This window comes from Thamnophis sirtalis, unplaced genomic scaffold (genome assembly GCF_051295495.1).
Source record: "Thamnophis sirtalis isolate CommonGarterSnake01/CBP01778 unplaced genomic scaffold, rThaSir2_p1.2 scaffold_3, whole genome shotgun sequence".
Classification (NCBI taxonomy): domain Eukaryota; kingdom Metazoa; phylum Chordata; class Lepidosauria; order Squamata; family Natricidae; genus Thamnophis; species Thamnophis sirtalis.
Window position 1 is genome coordinate 163855806 of NW_028261383.1, and position 24972 is coordinate 163880777.

General features: G+C 42.3%; 1 protein-coding gene across 1 annotated transcript; it reads left to right on the forward strand.

The window, feature by feature from the left end:
• Window positions 1-5419: 5419 nt before the first annotated feature.
• LOC106547258 (hepatic lectin) lies at window positions 5420-21814 on the forward strand. The gene is made up of 6 exons (XM_087710673.1): window positions 5420-5514; window positions 7406-7513; window positions 12221-12301; window positions 15597-15748; window positions 17359-17471; window positions 21271-21814. Exons 1-6 carry the CDS (start codon window positions 5472-5474, stop codon window positions 21407-21409), a joined length of 636 nt encoding a protein of 211 aa, XP_087566799.1. The 5' UTR covers window positions 5420-5471; the 3' UTR covers window positions 21410-21814.
• The last annotated feature ends 3158 nt before the right edge of the window (window positions 21815-24972 follow it).

Sequence of the window (24972 nt, forward strand, 5' to 3'; positions counted from 1 at the left end):
CTGTCTCTGTTCGTTTACAATTACCCAAACACCTCAACCGGATCCACCCGGTGTTCCACATTAACCTCATCAAGCCTGTTCGGGTTTCCCACTTGCGTCCCCCTGATGACCCTCCGCCTGCTCCGTTGCTAGTTGATGGGGAGCGTCACTTTGAAGTTCGTGAAATTCTTGATTCCCGCAAGCACCGTAATCGCATCCAATACCTGGTGGCTTGGAAGCATTTCCCTCCCTCCCACTGAGTGGGTTGATAAATCCCATCTTCGTGCTCCCCGACTGCTTCGGAAGTTTTATGCTGCTTACCCTGACAAGCCTTAATTTTCTCTTTCCCCCCCTTCCTTCTTTTTATGTTTTGTTGTTTGTCTGTTCGTTTGTTTTTTTTCCCAGGCCTAACAGCCTTTTTCCGGGGGATGGCCGGATGTCAGCTTCTGCCTTGCTGTTGCTTCAGCTGTCATGAAACGGGGAGGGAGGGTTGGTATTTGGGAGGGGTAATTCGATGTGCTGGAGGAATCTTCTAGTATGTACCAGATGGTTGGATTGCGCATGCGTGAGTGCTTCCCGCCTGGACTAACGGCCTCAACATTCCATCTTCGTGATGTCTTTGAAGTTATCTCACACCTGACATTTGAAGGACTTCTGATTGGCCTGAGACTATGAGCCCAAGGGGTGGGGAATGGACTATTCTATATATCAATCGCTTTCGCGCCTAATTAAGCAGACTTTGCTTCGCAACTGCTTGCTTACCATTTGTAATTAGTAAAAGTACTTTTGATTTCCAACACATGGAATCTCTTAGTCTTTCTTTCTTAATTATATAATGGAGTGTTGCTGACACATGGGTTCATGTGTCATTATGGCTTTTACCAAATTTGGGATAATTTACTCAGGTTTGAGAACCACTGTGTTAAGATGCTAAATCAGAGACTTCACAAGCATCTTGGATCATAGGTTCATGATCCATCTGATGGGGAAAAAAACCTTTTTTCCTTAATCAGGCTGCTGAGAGAGAGACTAGGACACACAAGAAGGGGAGTTGATGTCTCACCAAATATATTGGGAAAGGATTTTTTTTTTAAGGAAGTAATTTAAGTACCTTTAGCAGAAAAGAGGGAAACTATTACCTTTTATACATAAAAGGGGGGGAACAGTGGATTTTTAAAATGTCTCTATATTAATTTTGCTTCTGTAATTTTGGAAGCCCTCAAAGGTTTGAGTGCCACATACAGCCTTTCCTCTATATGAGGTGTGTGGAAAAGGAGTTGCTTTTATTGAGTGATAGTCTGATCCATAAGTGAGCATTGTCAAATCTTAATTCCTGGAGTTGTGAGTTCTCTATCACTGGAAGTTTTAAAAAATACACTTGACAACTATTTCACTAGGATGGTATACAGTTACCTGCCTTGAGCAGTGAGTGGGACTAGCAGACCTTCGAGGCCCCTTCCAGCACATGATTCTATGTTTTAATTTACAAAGGCTACTCTGTCACCTCCAGAAAGGATTGTTTGAGAGCATTTAGCTGACCTTAGCTAATCTAGAAGAGTTAAGAAAAATATTTGGATAGAAGACCACAGGAAATTCCACAACTGTAGAGTCTGTTAAACACAGATATTAATTTAACTAAGACTAGACTAGTGGGAAAACAGACACAAGGGAAGTGAATGAAGATACTTTCCCTTACTTGTCCTGCTGGTAGAATCAGCTCATAAGTGCAAAGAGATGATGCAATCTGCAGCAATTCTCAGGGACACAATGAGAAGCTGAGGTCACACTGAACTGAGTTCCATTGGAACACTCTGCATCCAAGGGCTGGTTGGTTGGCTCCATCGTATTTGGAGTGGGATCCTGCAAAGGAAAATGGCTCATAAGTGTTTGGTTGGCAGCGGCTGGAATGGTAAGGGTGGCCTTTCACATCAAAGGGCTGCAGAGATCAATGCTTTCCATATGGAGCCTATGGTTTTGCCACTGGGTTAAAGCAGGAGATAGACATATAATAGAGCCCACTCTTGGCCCAGAGTCACAGATTGGGGAAGGACTAGAAGTCATAGTCCCTTGGTTTCTAGCTCAACATCTTTAGCTAAAATGGCAAAGGAGTTCCAGGAAGAGAAATATAACAGCAGCAGTACCCTCCCAGAATGCTTAATTTTATCTCCCATTATGCCAAACAGGATGAGGGAACATGGAAGATGTAGTTCAAATAAATACAAGAGAACAGGTTGCTGATTTCTGAGTTAAGCATTTCCGTGACCCGACAAAAGTGTGAACATCAAAAGCGTGCCGACAAAACCGCGGCGCTAAAACCATGATGTCAAAAGCGCTCCGACAACAGCGCGCCGACATCAGCGCGCCGACAGTTAAGGTAAGGTTTAGGGTTAGGGTTAGGGTTAGGTTTAGGGTTAGGTTTAGGGTTAGGTTTAGGGTTAGGTTTAGGGTTAGGTTACAGCGCGCTTCTGTCGGCGCCCCGTTGTCGGCGCCCCGTTGTCGGCGCGCTTCAGCGCTCATTCGTCGGTGCGGTTTTGTCGGCGCGGTTTTGTCACTGCGGTTTAGTCAGGCGCGCTTTTGTCGTTCGCGCATTTGTGGTGGAACCAAGCATTTCTGCTGACGTATCACCCGTCAGTCTGGGTCTACTGAAGATAATTGAGCTCTTCCACTGAATGCTTGTAATATTTTAATTTTAATATAATCCCTACTTTCCCATTAATTATTGCAAGCATCTTATAATTGAGAAAAAAATAAAATCTGAGCAAAACAACATTGCCAATAAAAGCAACAATAAATATTACAGTTTTTGCTTTCATTTGCTGCCAAGATTAGGAAATGGCGTAATATTTACAAGATGCCTAAACCAACAAGCACTATGGATCCTGACTCAGTTCACCTTCAAGCAGTGATCTTTGCCAACTGCCAGAGGTCTGAAAAACAGAGGAAGCTCCTCCTCCAGCTCTTCCAAATAATATAGTAAGTGTGCTCTACCTTCCTGGGTTATAACCATTCCTGATGAGCTAATTATTACAACAAAGCAAGCAATACGTTGGGAGGAAATAGAACATAGAACAGCAGAGTTGGAAGGGACCTTGGGGGTCATCTAGTCCAATCCCCTGCTCAAGCAGGAGACCCTATACAATTTCAGCCAATTGGCTCTCCAGTCTCTTTTTTTAAAGCCTCCAGTGTTGGAGCACACACAACTTCTGAAGGGAACCCATTCCAATGGTTGATTGTTCTCACTGTTAGGCAATTTCTCCTTAGTTCCAGGTTGCTTTTCTCTTTGGTTTTCTCTGAGCCTGCCCAACATCTTCAATCATGCTGGGAGAAGCAGTTGGTCTCTTCCATTTTGGGAAGATGGGGAGGGGAGTGAAGTCGGGAGGTAATTTTTTTTTGTAATGTGGTCAGTCCTCTGGAACAGCCTCCCACAGGAGGTTCAGTTGGCTCCAATGCTACCCATTTAAAAAGCTGAAGATGCAGGTTTTCTGAAGGACGTTTGGGTTTGTCATCAAACCTGGCATCATTATTTGGAACCTATATAGCAGGGGTGGATTCCTGCCACTTCTAACCTCTTCTATAGAAGAGGTTCCACAAATCTACAATGCCGTTTAGAACTGGTTCCAGCTCCCTCCCCCTGCCCATCCGCACATCATCAAGATGAAGAGCGAGAGGAGGAATTCTGGGAGTTGAAGTCCACAAGTCTTAAAGCTGTCAAGTTTGAAGACCCCTGGGGTTTTTTCTAAAGGGTTAGGGGTGCAAGGGTAACTTGACAGCTTTAAGACTTGCACACTTCAATGCCAGAGTTCCTGAGCCAACATGACTGGAGGAGGAATTCTGGGAGTTGAAGTCCACAAGTCTTAAAGCTGTCAAGTCTGAACACCCCTGGGATTTTTTTTCCTAAAAGGTTAGGAGTGCAAGGGTCTTGTAACGTGGCAGCTTTAAGACTTGCGTGCTTCAAATGCCAGAGTTTCTGAGCCCACATTTTGGTTGCTAAGCAAGAGTGTTGTTAAGTGAGTTTCACCACATTTTACAAGATGGTCATGCCCACCCAGTCACATGACTGGCAAGCCACTCCCACAAATCAGGCCATACCCACAGAAGAGATTCTAAAAAAAATTGAAACCCACCACTGCTATTTAGAGTGTATGTTTTATGATTTGTGATACATCTATCATCTTTTTTGTCCTTGGGCTTTGCTTAGTCCAGTGGTAGTCAATCTGGTCCCTACTACCCACTAGTGGGTGTTCCAGCTTTCATGGTGGGCGGTAGGGGTTTTGTCCGATACTGAAGCACTTTCCTTTTTTTAAATTTAATTGACTTTGTAAAAAAAATTCACAGCATTATTTAAAAAAAATTCATTAGGTTTTCATAAAATAACCATTACTGTGGAACCGTTGGGTGAGAAAATGTTACTACTAACAGAGATACGAAAGTGGGCGGTAGGGTTCACCAACAAAAGGGCGAATGACAAAACCGCGCCCGACTAAACTGCGGTGACAAGACCTCGTGTTCTAAAGCGCTCCGACGAATGAACTCTGAATCGCGCCAACAACAGCACGGCGACAGAAGTGCGCTGTAAACTAAGCCTAACCCTAAACCTAACCCTAAACCTAACCCTAAACCTAACCCTAAACCTAACCCTAAACCTAACCCTAAACCTAACCCTAAACCTAACCCTAAATCTAACCCTAAACCTAACCCTAAACCTAACCCTAACCCTAAACCTAACCCTAACCCTAAACCTAACCCTTACCTTAACTTAAATCGTCCTTCTGCCGACACGCTGTTGTAAATCGCCCTTCTGTCGATGCGCTGTTGTTGATGTGCTGTTGTTGGCGCATTGATGACGTCGTGGTTTTAGCAACGCGGTTTAGTCGGGGCGGTTTTGCTGTTCGCCCTTTTGTCGGGTCACGGGCGGTAGGTATAAAAAGGTTGACTACCCCTGGCTTAGTCCAACATGGGCAAAGAGGTGATTCTTCGAATATCAGATACCCAAGCCTTTTAGAGTTAGGGCCATATTTGTCACACAACAACTTGAAAAGATCCCATCCTCCTCAATTGCTACCTAAGCTACTAGATTCCATAGCTGAGACACATGAAAGTCTCCCTCCCCCCTCGAATTAAAATATTAAGGGGAAAAAATAAAGGAGGACAATTATCAATACTGCTCACATAGAAATCAACTGATTCATCCAAGGAGGTGAAAGTATTGATTTCTGGCCAAGAACATTTTGAACAGGGAAAAATCATTAGCAAATTTCCCAAGAACAGTTTTTTTTTTACATAGTGTAATGTTCAATCAATGAGGTTGGAGGAGGTGACCACATTAATAAAAAGAGAGAGGGGAAAAAAAAAGAAAATTGAGGCCAGAGGGCACCAGAGCTGGTGTGTAAACTGTTCTGCCACTAGCAGTTGGTGCCTGGCCTCTCGGTAAAATTGAATTGCGGCGTCCTTATTTTACAAAATCAAACTCTGCAAAGAAGGATCTCAACCAAATGGAGGATGAAATATGTCACGATGATCTTCGCACCAATAAAAGTAAATATTTCTTTTTCCTTCTTGGCAATCAGTAATCAGCAGCTGAAGTGTCAGGTTTCCTCCAACATTGAGATTTAAAATTTACATTTTAAATTTATAATCATAGAGTTGGTGTACTTAAGTAGTGATTAGTGTGTGTCATATTTTCTGTGGGGGAAACTTCTATTTGAAAAGATGCTAGAGGACAATCCTCTATTACAGTTTTTCTTTCATTTTCTTTCACAATGGATAAACTGCCAAATTTAAAGATTTAGAAGATAAAGTTGTGTTAGAATGTTTCTGATTATGCATGTTGAGCTCTACTGCAGCTTGGGAGCACAGCTGTTTTAAGCTACTGCTGCCCTGATTTGGTTGCTTTGAAGACATATTTTCATTGGTGGGTTGTTTTCTTGATCTATTGAGTACGTTAGTGGCCATTCCTTATTTCCGATGTGCTGATGGTATATGTGGATTTCAGCTAGAATTGTTGGATTTCCACTAAATCCAAGAGTCCCTCCCCCACACAGATACTTTTGAATATGTGTATATGCCTTCAAGTCCTCTTTGACCACCTAGATTACAGTACTCCCTGTAATTTTTTGGAAAATTTTTCATAAGTCGTTTGCCCTTGCCATCTTCCTGAGAGAGAGTGACTGGCCCAAAGTCATCGAGTTGCAGTGGTGGGATTCAAATAATTTAACAACTGGTTCTCTGCCCAAATGATTTCTCCCAACAACCAGTTCAGGAAACTGCTGAGAAAGTTAACAACTGGTTCTCCCAAAGTGGTGCGAACTGGCTGAATCCCACCACTGCCTAGTTGTCTTTGTGCTTAAGGTGGGAGCAGAACTCACAGCCTCCTCTTTTCTAGGCTGGTGCCTTAACCACCAGGCCACACTGGGTCTCCTCACAATTGTTTGGTCACCATATAATACCATTTACAAATAATGGCAAGTCTCACCTCACCGATCAATAAAGATCGAGGGAATAATATGCAACCACAGTTGGTATTTGTTTGTTTGTTTGCTTGTTTATTGGATTTATATGCCGCCCTTTTCCCAAAGGACTCAGGGCGGCGTACAACTTAAAAAAAAACACATATTACAAAAGTTTTTAAAAAATTAGAGTATCCAAAAAACAAACCCAATTAAGATTAACAATAACATTTTAAAAAATTGATTACAATTAACAATAATCAATCATTTGTTTTATTTTGTTTTATTTTGTTCAGGCCAAGCCGGCTTGCTGGAAAAGCCAACTTTTTAGGGTGTGTCGGAAGCACCAGAGGTCAGGGATTATATGAAGCTCCAGGGGCAGCTCATTCCAGAGGGAAGGCGCTCCCACAGAGAAGGCTTCCCCCTCTGGGGGTCGCTAGCTGACACTGTCTGGCCGACGGCACCCTGAGGAGGCCAACTCTGTGGGATCGCATTGGACGGTGGGAGGTAGTAGGTGGTCTCTCAGGTATCCTGGGCCTAAGCCATGGAGTGCTTTAAAGGTCCTAATTAGTATCTTGAATTACATCCGGAAGACAACCGGCAACCAGTGCAGGCCGCCTAAAAGGGGCGCAGCATGGGAGCACCTAGGTACCCCCATGATAACCCACGCAGCCACATTCTGGACCAGTTGACGCCTCCGGGTGCTCTTCAAGGGCAGCCCCATGTAGAGAGCGTTACAGTAGTCCAGGCGAGAAAGGTATTTCCAGAAAATGAACTGTAATATTTGATGATGTCATGCAAGCTCAGCCAACAACATTGCATCATTGGCTCAGTACATAGTACAAGCATTCAACAAGAACAAAAATCCATGTCATTTCACTGACAACAAATAACTTTCTGGATTCCTAATGGCATAATGGCAATCAAACAAAACTCCTGCTACTTCTTTGACCGTTCTCTCTCTTTCTTTTTTTTTAAAGAAAGGAATTACCTTCACTACATCCAGAGACCTGACTTACATATCTATGTTCTGCTGGCAGTCTCTTTTCTCCTAACAGTTATTTTCTACATTGCATTTCTTTCCAAAGGTATGTGTTTCATAATTTTGTTCTTTGTTGAGTAATCCTTGGCTTGGTCTCCTTCAGTTGGGTAGAGAAGTGTATGTTGTTATTCATTACAGAGTTATCTTAAACTTCACTGAAGCATTCCCAAGGCAAAGACCCCATGAAGCCTTGTTCAACATAGCTATCATTTGCTGATCCTTCTGCAGATCATCATTTCTGAGCTGATATGGCAGAAAGCCAAAAGGGTTGAGGATCCAAGGGATCCTACTGGATTCATGTTCCATTTGGGGGCTTTCTGAGATGATAACCCTTGAAGTGAGACAGTTCCTTTGAGAAAATAGATGAGAACACTTGAGTCCTGGCAAACCTGCTATAGCCTGCACAAAAACAGCTTTCTAAGAGAGGCTCCACCCCAAAAGATGTGAGGCTATCTAGTTTCTAGACATCCAAGAGACGTACAGTTTGAGACTGGAAAATAAGCAAATTGGAGAAAGGTTGATATACAGACTAGACAAGCCACAGAGTTTTGAGGAGGAACCTTTTCCAGCTATTTAGCTAGAGATTGTATTCTGCCACTATCCTTCCTTCCTATTAACATCTTGACTGGGTAAATTGCAGTTAATTTGTAAGCAGACTGAAAACACTGGAGCAGGCATGTCTAACCCATGGGCCATGGGCCCTGTTACCCTGGACAGCTAGAAATGTGGCCCCACAAAATCATAAACTTTTATTTCTTAACATCCGTTTGAACCTTGCCCAACTACGATGAATCAGAGCTGCCTATCTCAGATAACTTCAACATGAGTTTCCCTTTTCCTACATTTATGTTTACTGAGTTATTCATCCATCCGTTGATAAACAGGTACCTGAGATTACACCAACTTCTTTCCCAAACAAAGAATAGCCTTGTGTCAAAACTCTTTCTCAATGTATATTCTTTCTGAGAGAGATTTTCATACAGTAGGTAGACTCATGCTGCCAAATATCTGTGAGTGCCTTCTTTGAAATGACTTTTCTGTCCTTTTGCAGAAGTCTCTTTGCTTAATAAGGGATTCATGACCATAACTCCTCTTATTTTAATAGCATTTCTTAGCTCTAAATTCCACTGATAATGGTTTCTTTAGATACCAAAGTCAGAATTAGGACCTGCAGTGAAAAGATCTCTTCTATCCCACTGGCTGATGTTTCATTCACTCAGAATTATTTATTATTTATCAATAAATTTTGTATAGCTGCCAGTTCACAAATGTGACTCTAAGTTGTAAAGCAATAGAAGAATAAAATACAAAAAGGATAAAAATGGTAAAATCCAGATTAAAAATTAAATATAAATAAAATAATAAAATAAAAACAAATATTTAAACCCTAGGCAAAGGGAGAATAGGCATGGGCAATTGAGCCCTCTGAGCATTTATCCAGTTCCCTGGGAACCCCAGCTCCCATTACCTAACTAGATCTTGAAGGACTTCTTGAATATCAAAATGGAATGGCCCAATCTGGCCCAATATGAGCCGAGGTGGCGCAGTGGTTAGAGTACAGTACTGCAGGCCACTTTAGCTGACTGTTATCTGCAGTTCAGCGGTTCTAATCTCACCGGCTCAAGGTTGACTCAGCCTTCCATCCTTCCGAGGTGGGTGAAATGAGGACCCAGACTGTGGGGGGCAATTTGCTGACTCTGTAAACCACTTAGAGAGGGCTGAAAGCCCTATGAAGCGGTATAGAAGTCTAACTGCTATTGCTAATCTAATTTAGAAGGAAGAATATTCCAGAAGGTGGATGCCATAGCAGAGAAAGCATGTTTCCTGCTGGGACCCACCCACCAAATGTAGGTCCTTAGTTGATGGTATTCGCAACATGTTGTTTGACAAATCAAATGGGCAGGCTGATGTAATTGGGGAAAGGCAGTTCCACAAATAGCCTGATCCCGTGCCATGAAGAGCTTTAAAAGTGAAAAACAGCATCTTGAATTGGACAAAAGTGACAGGCAGAAGTAAGCATGGTAGGAACTAAGGAATTCTTCCCTCTTTAAAGGAAGAAGATTGGAAATCTAAAGCCATCACTCTGCTAAACAAATAATTCCCTCACCACTATCAAACTATTGCCTAAGACTGCATTACTATTACTATTAGTCTTCTCATCATTCCTATCACCCATCTCCTCCCACTTATGACTGCATGATTGTAACTTTGTTGCTTGTATCCTTACGATTTATATTGATATTGATTGTTTCCTGATTGTTTATTTGTACCCTATGACTACCATTAAGTGTTGTACCTTATGATTCTTGATGAATGCATCTTGTCTTTTTATGTACACTGAGCGCATATGCACCAAAGAGAAATTCCTTGTGTGTCCAATCACATTTGGCCAATAAAGAATTCTATTCTATTCTATTCTATTCTATTCTATTCTATTCTATTCTATTCTATTCTATTCTATTCTATGTCTATTTTGACCCTTTTGTCAGAGACAGTTCACTAGACCCATAGGATCCAGCTTCTGCTTTAATTCCTGAAATACTTTTCTTCATACAGACCTTGATGGTGTTAGTTGTTTAGTTAACTTTAATGATTAGTCCATGGACCATATCAAATTGCAGAGTTCCAAGCACAAATTATTACTAAAATCTGATAAAAACAATTTAAAATGGAATTGGAATAAAATACAATTTAAAATGAGATTTGAATAAAATACAATAATTTAATATATGGATAAATAAAATATGGTAAAATTATATTTCAGTGTCACCTCTAAAATCTACCCCAATCAGTCCCACATATGCCGATCTCAACCGAACCATTTTGCTCAAGTAGTGTGCTGCATTAAATGTTGTTTTCAAATTCTGGCCGCACATGAGGTAAATTGTTTTGCTATGGAGTTCCCAATGGATCATTCGTTAGTATATACACCAAGGTGCCTGTCTCTCACCCTCTTATACAGGCAACAATCAAATAGGATGTGAGCCAGGTCTTCTACCTCTGCCGCTCCTCAAATGCAGAGACATCCATTGTAGGATATAGGAATCTCCCCTATCTGACCATTGTGTTAACTCTTGATGGTGGATGAGAGGCGAGACCTGATTTGTAACACTGAGAACTGAAGGGGAGAAGTGGAAGCAAGTTCCTGTCTCCCAAAAATGCCCACCTGGGAATTGAGATTGGCATCAACTATGTTCCCAGGAAAGCAGGAAAAAAGGGATGACAATTGTTGCTCAGGAAGTTCTGCAAGTTGCCAGAACCAGGGATAGTCTTGTTTTTGAACCTGGGCAGTCATTTGCCCTGGAGTGAAATTGTCTTGTCACTCATCTCTGAGGTTAATTTCCCTCTGTGGATGTTTAAGAGTCTGGGCACAGTTGGCTTATGTGTGATGCCTCAATTTCTAGGATCAATTACTTGTTGATGGAATCATCTTTCACTCCTCCAGTTGAAATGGTTATGTCATTGATTTGAACAATGGGCCCGTTATCCAGCCAGTTCCTAGCCTCACCAAAGGGCACTGCTATTACTAGGAGATCCACTGCTTTGGCTGGAATGAGTTGTCAATCGGCTATGGCCAGGCTGCTCCTCATCGTGGAATGCTTCCAATAAATCGCCTGTGCATCTACCCTCTGTAGGCAGAACTCTGCACCATGGTCTTGTACGGCAGCATCCTCAATTCCTATAACAATTGCAAACTGTAGGAAATGTGGGGGCTCATAAGTCCTACAGACCATCTTCTTGGTCTTGAACAAGTCAGTATGGACTGGGTCCATTCATCATGCTAAGACATACACAGGAGCCCTGGTCGGCAACTTCAGCTAGTCCAGAATGCGGCCACGCGAGTGATCGTGGGCGCACCGTGGTTCGCCCACATAACACCGTTCCTCCGTGAGCTGCGCTGGCTACCTGTTGATCGCCGGGTGCACTTCAAGGTCCTACTTACCATCCACAAAGCGCTCCATGGTAGTGGATCTGGCTATTTGAGAGACCGCCTTCTGCCAATTACCTCCCTGCGTCCCATCAGATCGCACAGGGTAGGCCTCCTCCGAATTCCATCCGCCAGTCATTGCCGACTGGCGACTATGAGGAGGAGAGCCTTCTCAGTTGCAGCTCCGACGCTATGGAACAATCTCCCCGTGGAGATCCGTACCCTCACCACCGTCCAGGCCTTCCGCACGGCCCTCAAGATCTGGCTATCCCGTCAGGCCTGGGGATAGGACTTACTCTCTCCCCGCCCGAATGCTGAGTGAATGTTGTGTTTTTATGGTTAATTATTTTTTTTACTCACATTTTCTTTTATGTCTTGTCTTGCACTCCCTTCCCTCATTATTGTAAGCCGCCCTGAGTCCCCTCAGGGAAAAGGGCGGCCTATAAGTGTTCAATAAACAAACTCAAACTGGTGGTGTAGTGGTTAGAATGCAGTATTAACTCTGCCCACAGCCAGGAATTCAATCCTGATGGGACTCAAGGTTGACTCAGCCTTCCAACCTTCTGAGGTCAGTAAAATGAGGACCCAGATTGTTGGGGGCAATATGCTGACTCTTTAAACTGCTTAGAGAGGGCTATAAAGCACTGCGAAGCGGTATATAAGTCTAATTGCTATTGCTATCATCGTTTAGAAATTCCCAGAGCTGGGATCTTGCGCAGCCTTAAACTATAACAAGCTAGACATGCAAACCCATCATTTTTAAAGTGTGAAAAGTTACCAAGTCTAAAATGCTGACCTTCCCTCCCTTCATTGTATTTTTTTCAGCCACAACTCTTTCATCAGAAATGAACAAAATAAGTAAAAGTATGCGTTCTTCACTAGCAGTGGATGACCTTGATGACACATGTAAGTCTTGATTATAAACCATGGCTAGTTATCTTCCTAGAGTTCCCGGCTATAAAATGACAGCATTATTTCACTAAGTTTTCTGGTCTCTAAATAATCACAGCTTTATGATTCCTTTCTATTGTTTTCTATATTTACTACCTCTGCTTTCTTATTGGCACTATTTCATGAAAGGAAAAAAGAGAATATACTGGTGGATACCAGAAGGGCCATGGCTAGGGCCGAGAACTAGGTGGAAGGGGTCTTCTTACCTTTACATTTTTCTTGTTTATAAGAAATTGTAGAAAGTTGGGCAGCAGACTGGCACTTCATCTGCATTGGTCTTTTTCTCATCCCTACTTAATAGGAAAGGAATGGAGTTAGAACTCTAACTTTAAGAAAAGATAATACATATTCTTCCTCATTGCAAGGACTATCTCAAGGACTGCAATTGGGACAGAGATGATAAAGTGATGTCTCCAAAGGGGGAAAATGTATCAAGGGAGACATTTAGTTTTCTAGGTATGTTAACATTTTGATACTTATCACACCACCTTTTTTGTTTGAAACCCACTGGAAAAGTCACACCTCATTTTCCAGTTACAGGTAGTCCTTCAGTTACTACCAACCATTCATTTAGTGACTGGTTGAAGTTACTATGGCACTGAAAACATGTGACTTATGACTGTGCATGCACACCAAAAACCCAGAAGAGGAACGGGTGATGCCACGCATCCCTGGTAACATGGCTTCGCGTGCCATAGATTCATCATTATGGCCCTAGTGGCTCTTCTCTAATGGTCATAAGACAGTAAGACCTTAAGAACAAGAGCTCTGTTAGAACAGGTCAAGGCCTATTTTGGTTCAGCACTCTGCGTCTCCCAATGGCTAACCCAATTAACCCAACAGGGGTAGGAGTAGAAGGTGATAATGTACCTCTCTCCCATCATGATTCTCCTGCAATTGGTATTTTGGCAGCATGCTGATTGCAATGGAGTGGTAATAAAGAATTGTAAAAAGAATTTTAAAGTGCCCCAGAATCACCCAGTTAAGATGAGTGGGCACCAGGGGTGGGTTCCTGCCAGTTCTAACCTCTTCTATAGAAGAGGTTCCACAAATCTACAGTGCCATTTAGAACCGGTTCCAGCTCCCTCCCCCCACCTGTCTGCCCATCATCAAGATGAAAAACGAGAGAAGGAATTCTGGGAGTTGAAGTCCACAAGTCTTAAAGCTGTCAAGTTTGAACACCCCTGGGGTTTTTTTCTAAAGGGTCAGCGGTGCAAGGGTCTTGTAACTTGACAGCTTTAAGACTTGCATGCTTCAAATGCCAGAATTTCTGAGCCAACATTTTGGTTGCTAAGCAAGAGCGTTGTTAAGTGAGTTTCACCACATTTTACAAGTTGGCCATGCCCACCCAGTCACATAGCTGGCAAGCCACTCCCACCTGGTCACATGGCAGGCAAGCCACTCCCATCCAGTCAGCCACTCCCACAAAACAGGCCAACCTACAGAAGAGGTTCTAAAAAATTTTTGAAACCCACCACTGGTGGGCACAGAAATTAAATAAATAAATAACCCACAGCGTTTTCAAGACAGGAAACTTGAATAGGCATGTTTTCTATGAGTCTGTTGTTCTTTTATTTCTTTTTCTTCTTTCTTTTAACAAGCCACTCATTCACAGTCCACCCAGCACATATCAGTAAATAGAGAATGAACAACAACCTTTACTTTGATTCTTATGAGCCAAATGACACACCTTGATTATTATGATTTTCAGGAAAAGGCACCTTAGACCTTGTGCTGTTTTCTGCCAAAATCCTGACCCACAAAGTTAAACTCTGTCCCTCACAGGGATGTGCAGTCAGGGGAGGCAGGGGAGGCAGAGCCTCACCACTGTCATCATGAAAAGAAAAAAAATGTAAAAGGAAAAAGGCTGAGCTAGTTGCTGCCAGAGTCACAGTGGATGACTCTGCTTAATACTTAACTGTTTAAAAAAACCTCTTAAAAAGTGCCCTCTGCAGGAGGTGGGAGGAGAACGAGGTGCCTCATCTAGTCTGACTTTATGATCACTCGAGCAGAGCCAAGCAAGGGTTAAAAGCCGAAAAATTCCTGACGTAGATGAGACACGGAGAAGAAAAAGAATGAAGGAAAACTTTTTCGCAAAGGAGAAAAACAAATGCTGTCGCTTTAAATCGGAACTGAGCATGCCTGGCTGTGGAATTCTGAGAGTTGAAGTCCACAAGTCTAAAAAAATTTGAAACCCACCACTGTGAAACTGCCTCACCAGCCATAAACCTCACCACACATCACTGGTCCCTCAGGATGCTATTTGTCAAAACATCAGAGAGAGAGTAGATTTTTCCATAGATAATGACTTTTCATAGGTAAGTGATGCACGATTTGAGACAGAGGTGTGATTTTGTATTTTTTCCCCTTAGAAAATAAATTACTCAGATTAAGTATGCTTAAATGTATATGTAATAAAAATGGTTTTGGCCATCAGCCACAGAGACTGGGGAGTCAGAAGCAACTTACCTTCCACATCTATTCCATACCTATATAAGATTGGACCATTGTTGATAGTAATTAAAAATAAAAGAATCATTCCCAAAATGACATGAGATTTTGTGGCTTACTTGCAAAGAGATTTTCTCACGTACTATAAAAACATTTTATGACATTAATCAATGCTTTCTTTCAATGCAGTGCCAGTCAGCCACCTGGTGGATTAAACAAACTTGACTTGTTTCTGATTAGTCAGCAGTTTGAGATTCAGCTTGTGGCAGGATGGGAATTTATTTTGCCATGACTCTCAGAAACTGGCAGCCTAATTAAAAACCTAGCAAGTCAGATGTCTCCAGGTCTTTCATTGCTTGGCAAGATCTGAAGTGTGCACATCCAAACATGTACAAGCTGTATTTCCTTAATCCCCCTCCCTTTCATTTTATATATATTTTATCCTTCTGCCCCAAAAGTTTCAGATTGGTTCCGACATTAAGTGCTTGGTTGGTTGGATCTGCCCAAGGTAAACTTAGAATTCTGACTCAAAAATGTAGATGGAAATTGCAATTGACCAAAAGTCATAAGGATTGCACATAGGGCCATGTATAAGTGCACCAGCATGCTTAATGTCCCTGTCCTAATGTCCCATTTATTTGTACCCATTTCCTGTGTTCTTATTCATGTTTATTCTTATTCCTGTTATCTGGTATATGAGTGACAAACTAAATAAAATAAATAAATAAATAAACAAATCAGGATTCCAGTTTGAATTAACACATTCTCCCTCTCTCTCTCTTTTATTTTACTTAACCAGTGTTCCCTTGTGGTCCTAACTACCCACAGTGGGAGTACTTTAATGGGAAATGTTATTACTTCTCTCTGGAGAAGATTACCTGGGGAATGGCCCATGATCGATGCAGGAACAGTCGTGCCCAACTGGTTGTCGTCAACGATATGGCTGAACAGGTAACAAGAGGGGACTGTGGTTGCTTCCTTGGAGAGCAGACGGGTCTCATAACTATGAGATATGGAGAGTATGGAGGTTAAGAAGCTTCTCTGCCATGTCTACATGCAAGATGGATTTGGACTAGGAAGACACAAGCATAAATCCCCACCCAGCCACGAATCTTAGGAAGTTATCTTGATTCAAATGTATCCTCTCAGCCTAACCTATCTTCCTGCAAGAATAAAATGAAAGGGGAGAGAGAAAGCAAAAGAACCATAGCGACCATCTTGAGTTTCTAAGAGAAAGAGTGGCAAGCAAATTTTATGGCAAATAAGTGGAATAAATAAGACAAAATTAGTGGAAGTCAGGCTACCTAGGTGAGACATATGGCTCAAAGGATCTATGGATGGATGAGTGGGTACCTAAAAGCTTACAAAAGCCACGGCACAAAAATCACATCCATATTTTTATAAAGGCTAAAGGTTGCATGGATGGGCAAACGTTTTGCTCCAAGGGAACACATGACATTTGGCAAAGATGGAATCGGTAATGTGCAGCAGTTGTGCATATGGTCAAAACTGCCCTCTATAGAGATTCTCGGTCATCCAGGTCATGGTTGTCCCAAAAGTGCTTCCCAAAAGGCAACTGGACTTTCTTTGTTTTTTTCCCCTGGAAGACGTTTCACCTCTCATCCAAAAAGCTGAAGAACTTAATAACAGATGAGCAGAATAATAGAGTTGGAAGGAATCTCAGAGGTCTTCTAGCTCACCCCCCGCCCTGCTCAAGCAGGAGACCCCATGCCATTTCAGACAAATGGTTGTCCAGTCTATTCTTAAAGGACTGCAGTGTTGGTGCACCCACAACTTCTGGAGGCAAGTCATTCCACAGATTAATTGTTCTCCTTATTTCTCTAAGGAGATATTTCTCCTTAGTTCTAGGTTGCTTCTCACCTTGATTAGTTTCCATCTGTTGCTTCCCGTTCTGCCTTCAGGTGCTTTGAAGAATAAATTAACCCTCTCTTCTTTGTGGCAGCCCCTTAAAATATTGGAAAACTGCTATCATCATACTATATCTTGCTATCAACTGAAGAAGCTTCTTGGATGAGAACAGAAATGTCTTTAAGGAAAAAAGCAAAGACAATCCAGTTGCCTTTTGGAAAACATGTTTAGGTCAGAACTATCGTTTCCCTTTTCTCCTATCTTAAATTAAAATCCTAAACCTTTTTCTCAATCACACATTTTGAAAAACAGCATTTTCGCACTCCCGGAGGCTCGAGGAAAGCCTCCAGAGAGCCTGGGTAGAGCAAAAAGCCCCCTCCCCCTGTGGTGCAGGAGACTGACTAGGCCATGCCATCCTAGGCCATGCCAACCCAGCAACCAGGCAGAGAACCCCTTGCTAAAAATTTTGAAGTCCACCCTTGCAATGGATCTGCATGTGCCCTTTCCCCTCATTTGCATGGAACCATCCTTTCCCCCACCCCAGGGCCAGTCCTCAAAGCTGGAAATGTTTTTGGTTACAAACAAATCCAGGTTTGGGTAGCCCAATATCAACATTGTGGTCCAAGACACAGATTCCACATGACTCCAATCTTCATACCTTTGCTCTACTTCTCTGTCCTGTTCTCTTGCAGAATTTCATTCAGGGACGAGCCAGGAATGCTCGTCATTGGATAGGACTTACAGATATTGATGAAAAGGGAGACTGGAAATGGGTGGATGGTAGCAGTTACAGAAATGGCTTCAGGTAAGCACTGAACATTAAATTTCATTTCCCTATCTCCAGCTCCCAAGCGTCAATCTGAATGTTTTCTCAGATATAATCTCTCAAAAGCTTCTTTTAAAAACAGAAAAACTTTTTCAAAGTCAAAAGCCACACATTAATCTAATGGGCTGCCCTCCCCAAGAGTGAATTCAGTCACATCATCTCACTCTGACAATATGACACCATAATAATTATTAGAGAAATAAATCTTAGAGGCAGATGTCTTGAGAAAATTCTCTTGTTACACCAAAATGCAGGAAGAAGAAAGCCAGAATCTAATATTTTGGCCTATATAGAGATCCATATTTGAAAGCAGAGTTATTTGCTAGCGTTCTTATGTTTTCACTTCAACCTTTATCCTAACAAATGTTATTAATCTAAACTCAGAATTATTCCTTGGCTGTTCTCCAGTCCTAAATGTTATTAGGGAGAGCAGATAAGGTAGGAAAAAGACCCCTGCATTTTTTTTATTTGATTTGATTTACATTTTGTTAAAAGAAGTTGTTGCTAAGATGATTAATTCGTATATTTAATAACTCTCCCTGTCTTTCAAATTAACATTTACAGTTTAGTGTTACACCATCAAAGTGGATCCTGGGCACTGCGCTGCACTGGAGAAACAGACAATGGAGTGGCCAGCATGGGGGAAGGAAGAGAGAAAGCAGCTTTCTCCTTCCCTCATGCCAGCTGCTCTGTTGCCTGTTTCCCCATTGCAGCGCAACACAGCACCCAGGATCCCCTTTGATAGTGGGGGTGGGTAATCTAATAACCAGTTCACCTGAACTGGTGTAAATCAGCTGAATCACACCAAAGGCTTCTGTTCTCCACGTCAAAAGCTTTTACAAAGGGATGGAGGCCTGAAGCAGCACAAGAGCACTCTCACAAAGCCTTCCATCCCTTTGCAAAAGCTTTTGGTGCAAAGAACAGAAGCCTTTGGCCACAGAATCTCATGCTCCTTCAGACTCACCAAAGCTGTCCAGCACTCCAAAAATGGATCCGGTGTCCTACACAGGCAGCCTCGGTGAGCCAGCCAAACTGAGCAGAGCGCACTCATCCTGCTCTGCCTCTGCTCTCACCGCTTTGCTCTTGGAGCACTGGGAGCAGGCAGGGCTCCAGAGAAACCACAGCAGAGAAGCAGGAGAGGAGTCAGCTTTCTTGATCATTGAGATCTTTGAATGATGAGTCTTCACAGCCTGGTGCCTGTGGAGACCTGTGGGAAAGGATAGAAGGGGGGAGGGAAGCATGCGGGAGGCCTTAGGGGATTGGAAGCACTAGCCCCCTCATGGTCTTCCCAACCCTGAGATACTTCATGTGCACTAAACGATCTGCACATTTGATTAGCAAATGGATTGGGCAAAGCAGGGAGGGATCACGTTTATTTAACATGATCCAATTAACGAATCCTTGGGTTACTAATGTAATTGGCAGGCTCTATTACATCCATACCTCGAGGATTACCTGCATTATGTATCCCATGGACTTCAAAAGCAGCAAATAAAGTAATCCTAGGCTGAACCTCTGTAAAAATATCACCTGAAGCCAAGTTCATCAAACAGAATCTGTCATACTTTGGTCATGCTGTGAGAGCTGACTCACTCAAAAAGTGGGAATGATCAGCAGAAAAAGGAGAAGAGGCAGCCCTAGTACCCTCTGGTGGGCATCGTAAAGGATGGCACCAGAATGACCATGGCAGATCTGAAGGAGGCCATGTGAGGAAGCAGGGCACGGAGAATGCTGATTCATAGAGTGACCAAGGATCGGACACAACTGAACGGCTGACAATGATGATAATATATCTGGAACATTTCATTAAAAAAATAGAACAGTAATTGGTACATCAATCCAGACAGGATCCACATGAGAGATTACTTGTTCTTTCTCTGACTGAACACTTCCTACAAAGGTGCTATGAGCACATAGAGAAGAATTTCAGTAGAACGACATGTGACATAGATGAATTTCTTTCGCCCTCCACTGTTGTCCTGGTCAAACTTAGGGACAAAACAAGATGATTCTGCTTCTGCACGCAGGCATTTTTTCCATTAAAATCTTAGTCTGCATCTCCATTCCCGCCTCTGTTTTGCCGTTTTTTAACAGGTTGTTAGGAGTTGTAGAAAATAAGCATCCATCCCCCAAGAGAATGAAATATTTTGGGGAATATTTTTTGAAAAGGTAGAATATTATATATTCCCAGATGAGAAATGGAGAAAGATGTTTTTTAAAGATACAAAGCAGACTCAGTCTTTCTAAATAACTCACAGCAGATGTCAGCACTTAAAAGATAAATAGCTTATTGAAAGAAGACAAGTATCTATAGAGCTCTATTCATAAGCAAATACTATCACCCAAGATCCAAAACAGGATGAAAGCCATTAAGCCACAATAGGAATTACCCAACACCCTTTCAGAACACAAGCCCCTTTATTGCATCATCTCAGAGCAGCCCAAACGTCAACCAAACCTAGCTCAGACAAACACCTAGGACTGGCATTTCCTCTTTTGCCTATAGAGCCAGCTATGACCTCTATATAATTCCTACGTGGCCCATGAGAGTCTGACAACAGCCAATAGAATACAGGTGTCAGCATTCCAAATATCATGTAGAATTAAATCAGAGTCCAAGGCAAAATGATCCTTAAAGTTCCAATTTAATAAAGCAGACATCTTAGCACATCTGTGTTAATCCCAATTCTGGAAATGACATCAGAATTCCACCCAGTAAAAAGTTCATGATCTTGTCCCCACACCCACAATCCATCACATGGTCCAATCTTGTTCTTCCATGCTGCCGTCTCTACCCAGCTGCTTCCGGTCAGGTGTAAAAGTGGTTTGGTGGTTTAGTGGTTTATTCGACTTGTATGCCACCCTATTCCCAAAGGGACTCAGGGCGGCTGACAAACCAGGACAAATACAAAGAGTAAAACAGAAACAAAACAACAATACAAAACAATTTAAAAAATCACAACAAGCGCAACCAATTCGAGTAGGGGTGGAACTCAACAGCCCCAGGCCTGCTGGAACAGCCAGGTCTTAACGGCTTTACGGAAAGCCTGAAGGGTGGTGAGGGTCCGAATCTCCACGGGGAGATTGTTCCAAAGGGCCGGAGCAGCCACAGCGAAGGCCGTCCTCCGGGTGGTCAACAGCTGGCACTGGCCGGCAGATGAAATTCGGAGGAGGCCTAATCTGTGGGATCTAATGGGTCTGTGGGAGGTAATTGGCAGAAGGCAGAGACAAAAGTGCAGACACAAAAGATGACCTTGGCTTCTAGTAAAGAATGAAAACAACACATTCCACAATCCTACTCCTTTCTATTCCCCCCTCCCATCAACTATACTAATGAAACAGCATAATGAAATAAGAGAAAGTGTGGCAGGCCAAAATTCTAAAAGGAATATAATTGCAGGCCTGACAACAGGTTCTTGCACAGGAACAGGAAGCTCAAGTGCAAAGCCCAAGATAAGTCAGAACCACCACCACCCCAACCAACTCCATTTTGTCAGCTGCACCAGAACCATAAAACCATGTGGTTCTGCTTCATCATTAAACCATCTTTCCAAGCAGCCTCCATGTTTCCAGTGTCTTTCTCCCAACTTGGAACTGAACCGAGATGGATATTTCTTCCCACAAAGTCATTTGATCACGCTAGATTTCTTTTCAAAGCAAAGAAAGAAAGAAAATTTCCCGGTACTTTATAGAATAAAATTTTTGTTACTGCTCGAGCTTTTGTAGACTTTAGTGGACTATTCTTTAAAACACATGGGTTTTTTTTCTCCATTCTCAGGTACTGGAAGCGAGGGGAGCCTAGTCATCTCACAAATGAGCACTGTGTACATCTCTGGAGCCACGGAGAATGGGAGGATGTTTTCTGCACATTTTTATGCTACTATATCTGTGAAAAACCCATGCAAAGAATCTTCTAAAAATTCTCATGGCACAGAAGAACTGAGGGCGTAATTGCAGATGTTGCCAGAGGTGTTCTTATATTTCACTTTAAAAGACATTCCTGTTATAAATCCCAAATGATTTTTATTTTTACTATTAATGCCCAATTGCCAGCGTTTAGTTATTCTGTAATTCTGCAGCTGAACCCATGAATTGGTTAGTCTGGCTTTTAATATATTTTGAGGCCTCGTGGGACATGTACATTCAAACTTTCCCCAGTTCATCGTCATATTTTAAGCAACATAACGGATCCAGAGGTCTACCAATGCAAAATCTCATCTCTTTTACTTAGCATTCTAATGGTGTTCTCTTCATTTGGTTTGCCTTTTTAATGTAAAGAGAGAAAGCATGCAAAATAACACCATCCTTTTTCCCTTTGGAAAGGCTGTGTTCTCATAGTATCTGTGTAAAATGTTTCCTAAAAAAAATGTTGACATTTACTAAGAGCCTAAGGACACAAACATACGCCTTGATCACAAAATCAATCCATAGCTGGGAAAAAGGGTGAGAGCCATCAATGAATACAGAGACAACCATGGAAGAAAAACACTGTCCTACCTCAGAAACATCTTAGGGATAACCAACAGGCTATTACAATCACACAGCATCACTGTAGCATACAAACCAAACAAAACTCTCAAAACATCTTAGGTAAATCAAAAGATCTAGTAGGGAAAAAGGATATCTACAACCAGAGGTGGGTTCCTACCACTTCGCACCTATTCAGTGGAACCGGTTCGTCAAATCTACCGAACCGGTTAGAAGAGGTTCCACCAGTGGACCCGGAAAGCAGGCCACACCTACAGAAGAGGTTCCAAAATTTTTTGAAACCCACCACTGGTCCTTGGATATGATTATTCTACACTTTCAAGCTTATATTTATAAAACTCAGTGCCTCTGTGAATGGTAAGGATGACTACTGCGTTTGTGGTGCAATTAGAACATTGCGTGTGTTGAAGTTGTTTTAACGCAAACTTAAGATGCCTTTTAAAAAACAAGTTTACGTCATATTCTTATGCATGCCAGTGCTGTGTGTGAGGTAATTTAGGTTCTGACAAGTGTCATCGGCATCTTCATAACCCGTCACATGGGCGGCAGGCCACTCCCATCCAGTCACATGGGTGGCAAGCCACTCCCACAAAGGAGGCCACACCCACAGAGTAGGTTCGAACAATTTTTGAAACCCACCACTGTCTACAACATACAGTGTTAAGAATTGTAACAGCCTTTATTTATTTATTTATTTATTTATTTATTATATTGAAAGCACCGTGATAAAGAAAACGCTATAGAGCTAAGCCACAATTGTTAGTTCAGCAATATTTATTTCCTCTTACTCTTGCACTCCCTTTGCATCCTATAAGAGAGAAAAAATGAGCAATGTTGCAATGGGCTGAATCTGGTTCGGTGGGAAGTGGAATAGTTTTCATTTCGCAAGGCTTTTCTGTGAAAATATCACTATAGCAAAAAGCGTGGTTTTCCACTTGATTTCAAAGTGACCTGCCCTTGGAATGTGTATTCTGTTAAGAGTAGAATTCAAAGAGAGTCAGCTTGGTGTGGTTGTTAAAATTCTGAGATTGTGAGTTCTACTCTAGCCTTAGGGAAAAGCCAGCCGGGTTCTCATTCTATCTCAGCTCTAGGAAGCAAATAGTGGCAAATCTTATTTCTGAATTATTGACTAAACTGCAGGGGCTAGCCTGGGCAGTTATCAGAAGTCAAGACTAACTCAAAGGTATGTGTCTACATGGAGCAGGGGTGTCAAACTCAAGGCCCGACAGCCGGATTTGGCCCACGGGATGCTTAGATATGGCCCACAGGCCCGCCCTGGAAACAGCAAAGGACTGGACCCCTCTCCCAGTGAAAACGGAGCTTGGGAGAGTTGCACGAGGCCATTGCAGGTGAAAATGGAGTTCAGGAGCCCATTTTCTCTGGCAGAGCCCTTGGGCTGCCCCAGCTGCCCCCGACACAAGTGACATTGAGCTGGCCATGCATATTAGCAATAGCAATAGCAGTTAGACTTATATACTGCTTCATAGGGCTTTCAGCCCTCTCTAAGCGGTTTACAGAGTCAGCATATTGCCCCCAACAACAATCCGGGTCCTCATTTTACCCACCTCGGAAGGATGGAAGGCTGAGTCAACCTTGAGCCGGTGAGATTTGAACAGCCGAACTGCAGAACTGCAGTCAGCTGAAGTAGCCTGCAGTGCTGCATTTAACCACTGCACCACACCTACTCCATCCCACTGAGGTCAAACGCAACCCTGATGCGGCCCACAATGAAGTAGAGTGTAACGTCCCTGATGTAGAGACACGTCCCATTTTCTGAGATTCATATGAGCAATCTTAAATATAAGTTATAAATAAAATACATTAATATAAAGTATGAAAATACTTCCAGTTAGAATTTTTAGCTTTTGAGCTGATTCCTCTCATTTCCTCATGGAATGCTTATTACATGCCTAATCATTTGTTTAGGGCTGGGCAATTTTTTGATAACTCAAGAACCTGTTTTTTGAGGGAACACCAAGAACAAAATAGTGCAACAAGAACTTGGGAGTTCTTATTACGCGCATGGACACGACTGGGTTTTCAAAAAACACAAGGAATTTGAAAACCTAGAATGTTGGTTCTATGTGGAATTGCCTTCTGTGATCAATAACAGAACTGAACCGAACAACTCTGAGGGGAGTTCACTTCTGCAACCAAGGTCTCACCAAGCATGATGGGTACAGTATTCATTTCCCAAAATTCCTGATTGGGAGTCTATCTCCACAACTCTTAGCTGATTCTACGTCTCAAGGATTGCCATTGGGACAAAGACTAGGGAGTTTGGTCTTTGTGATCCTGGCTAGAGAACATTACCTTTTTGGTCTTCTCAACATTGCTTTCATGCAATGGATGAAATAATTTAAACTTCCCATCAGATAGCAGAAACAGAGAATATTTTCTTAACCATATTCCTTCTGTTTGTTATATTTACTCTATGCATTAATTGAAGGGAGAGTGTGTTACTGCCCTAGTTCTCCCTGATCTTTCAGTGACTTTCAATATCATCAAACATGGCGTCTTTCTGGACTACCTATGCGAACTGGGAGTGAGAAGCACCATATTTCTGTGATTGTTATGGCTAGCCTGGCTCTGAGGGTTAAAGCCACCCACTTTACTGGGAACAAAAATCCAGTGGTGGGATCCAAAAAAATTTGTTGATAGGCGGAAAAGTTCAAGCCAAAGGACTCTCACTTGTGGGATGACAATACTCTTACAGATTTTACATAACAATATAAGTTGATTGACGTATCTAATTGTCCTGAGACATGTAGTCCTGAACTTAGAACCCCACAACTGGGACCCGAATTTCCATTGTTAAGCCAGGTGGTTATGAGATGCATCTGATTTCATTACCTTTTTTGCTATTACAATGAAGCAGATCCCTGCAATTGTTAAGTGAACCATGCATCGTTAAGAGAATCCAGATTGCCCCATTGACTTTGTTGGTTGGAATTCAACTATGGGGATGCTGCAAAAAGTTGTAAGTGTAAGG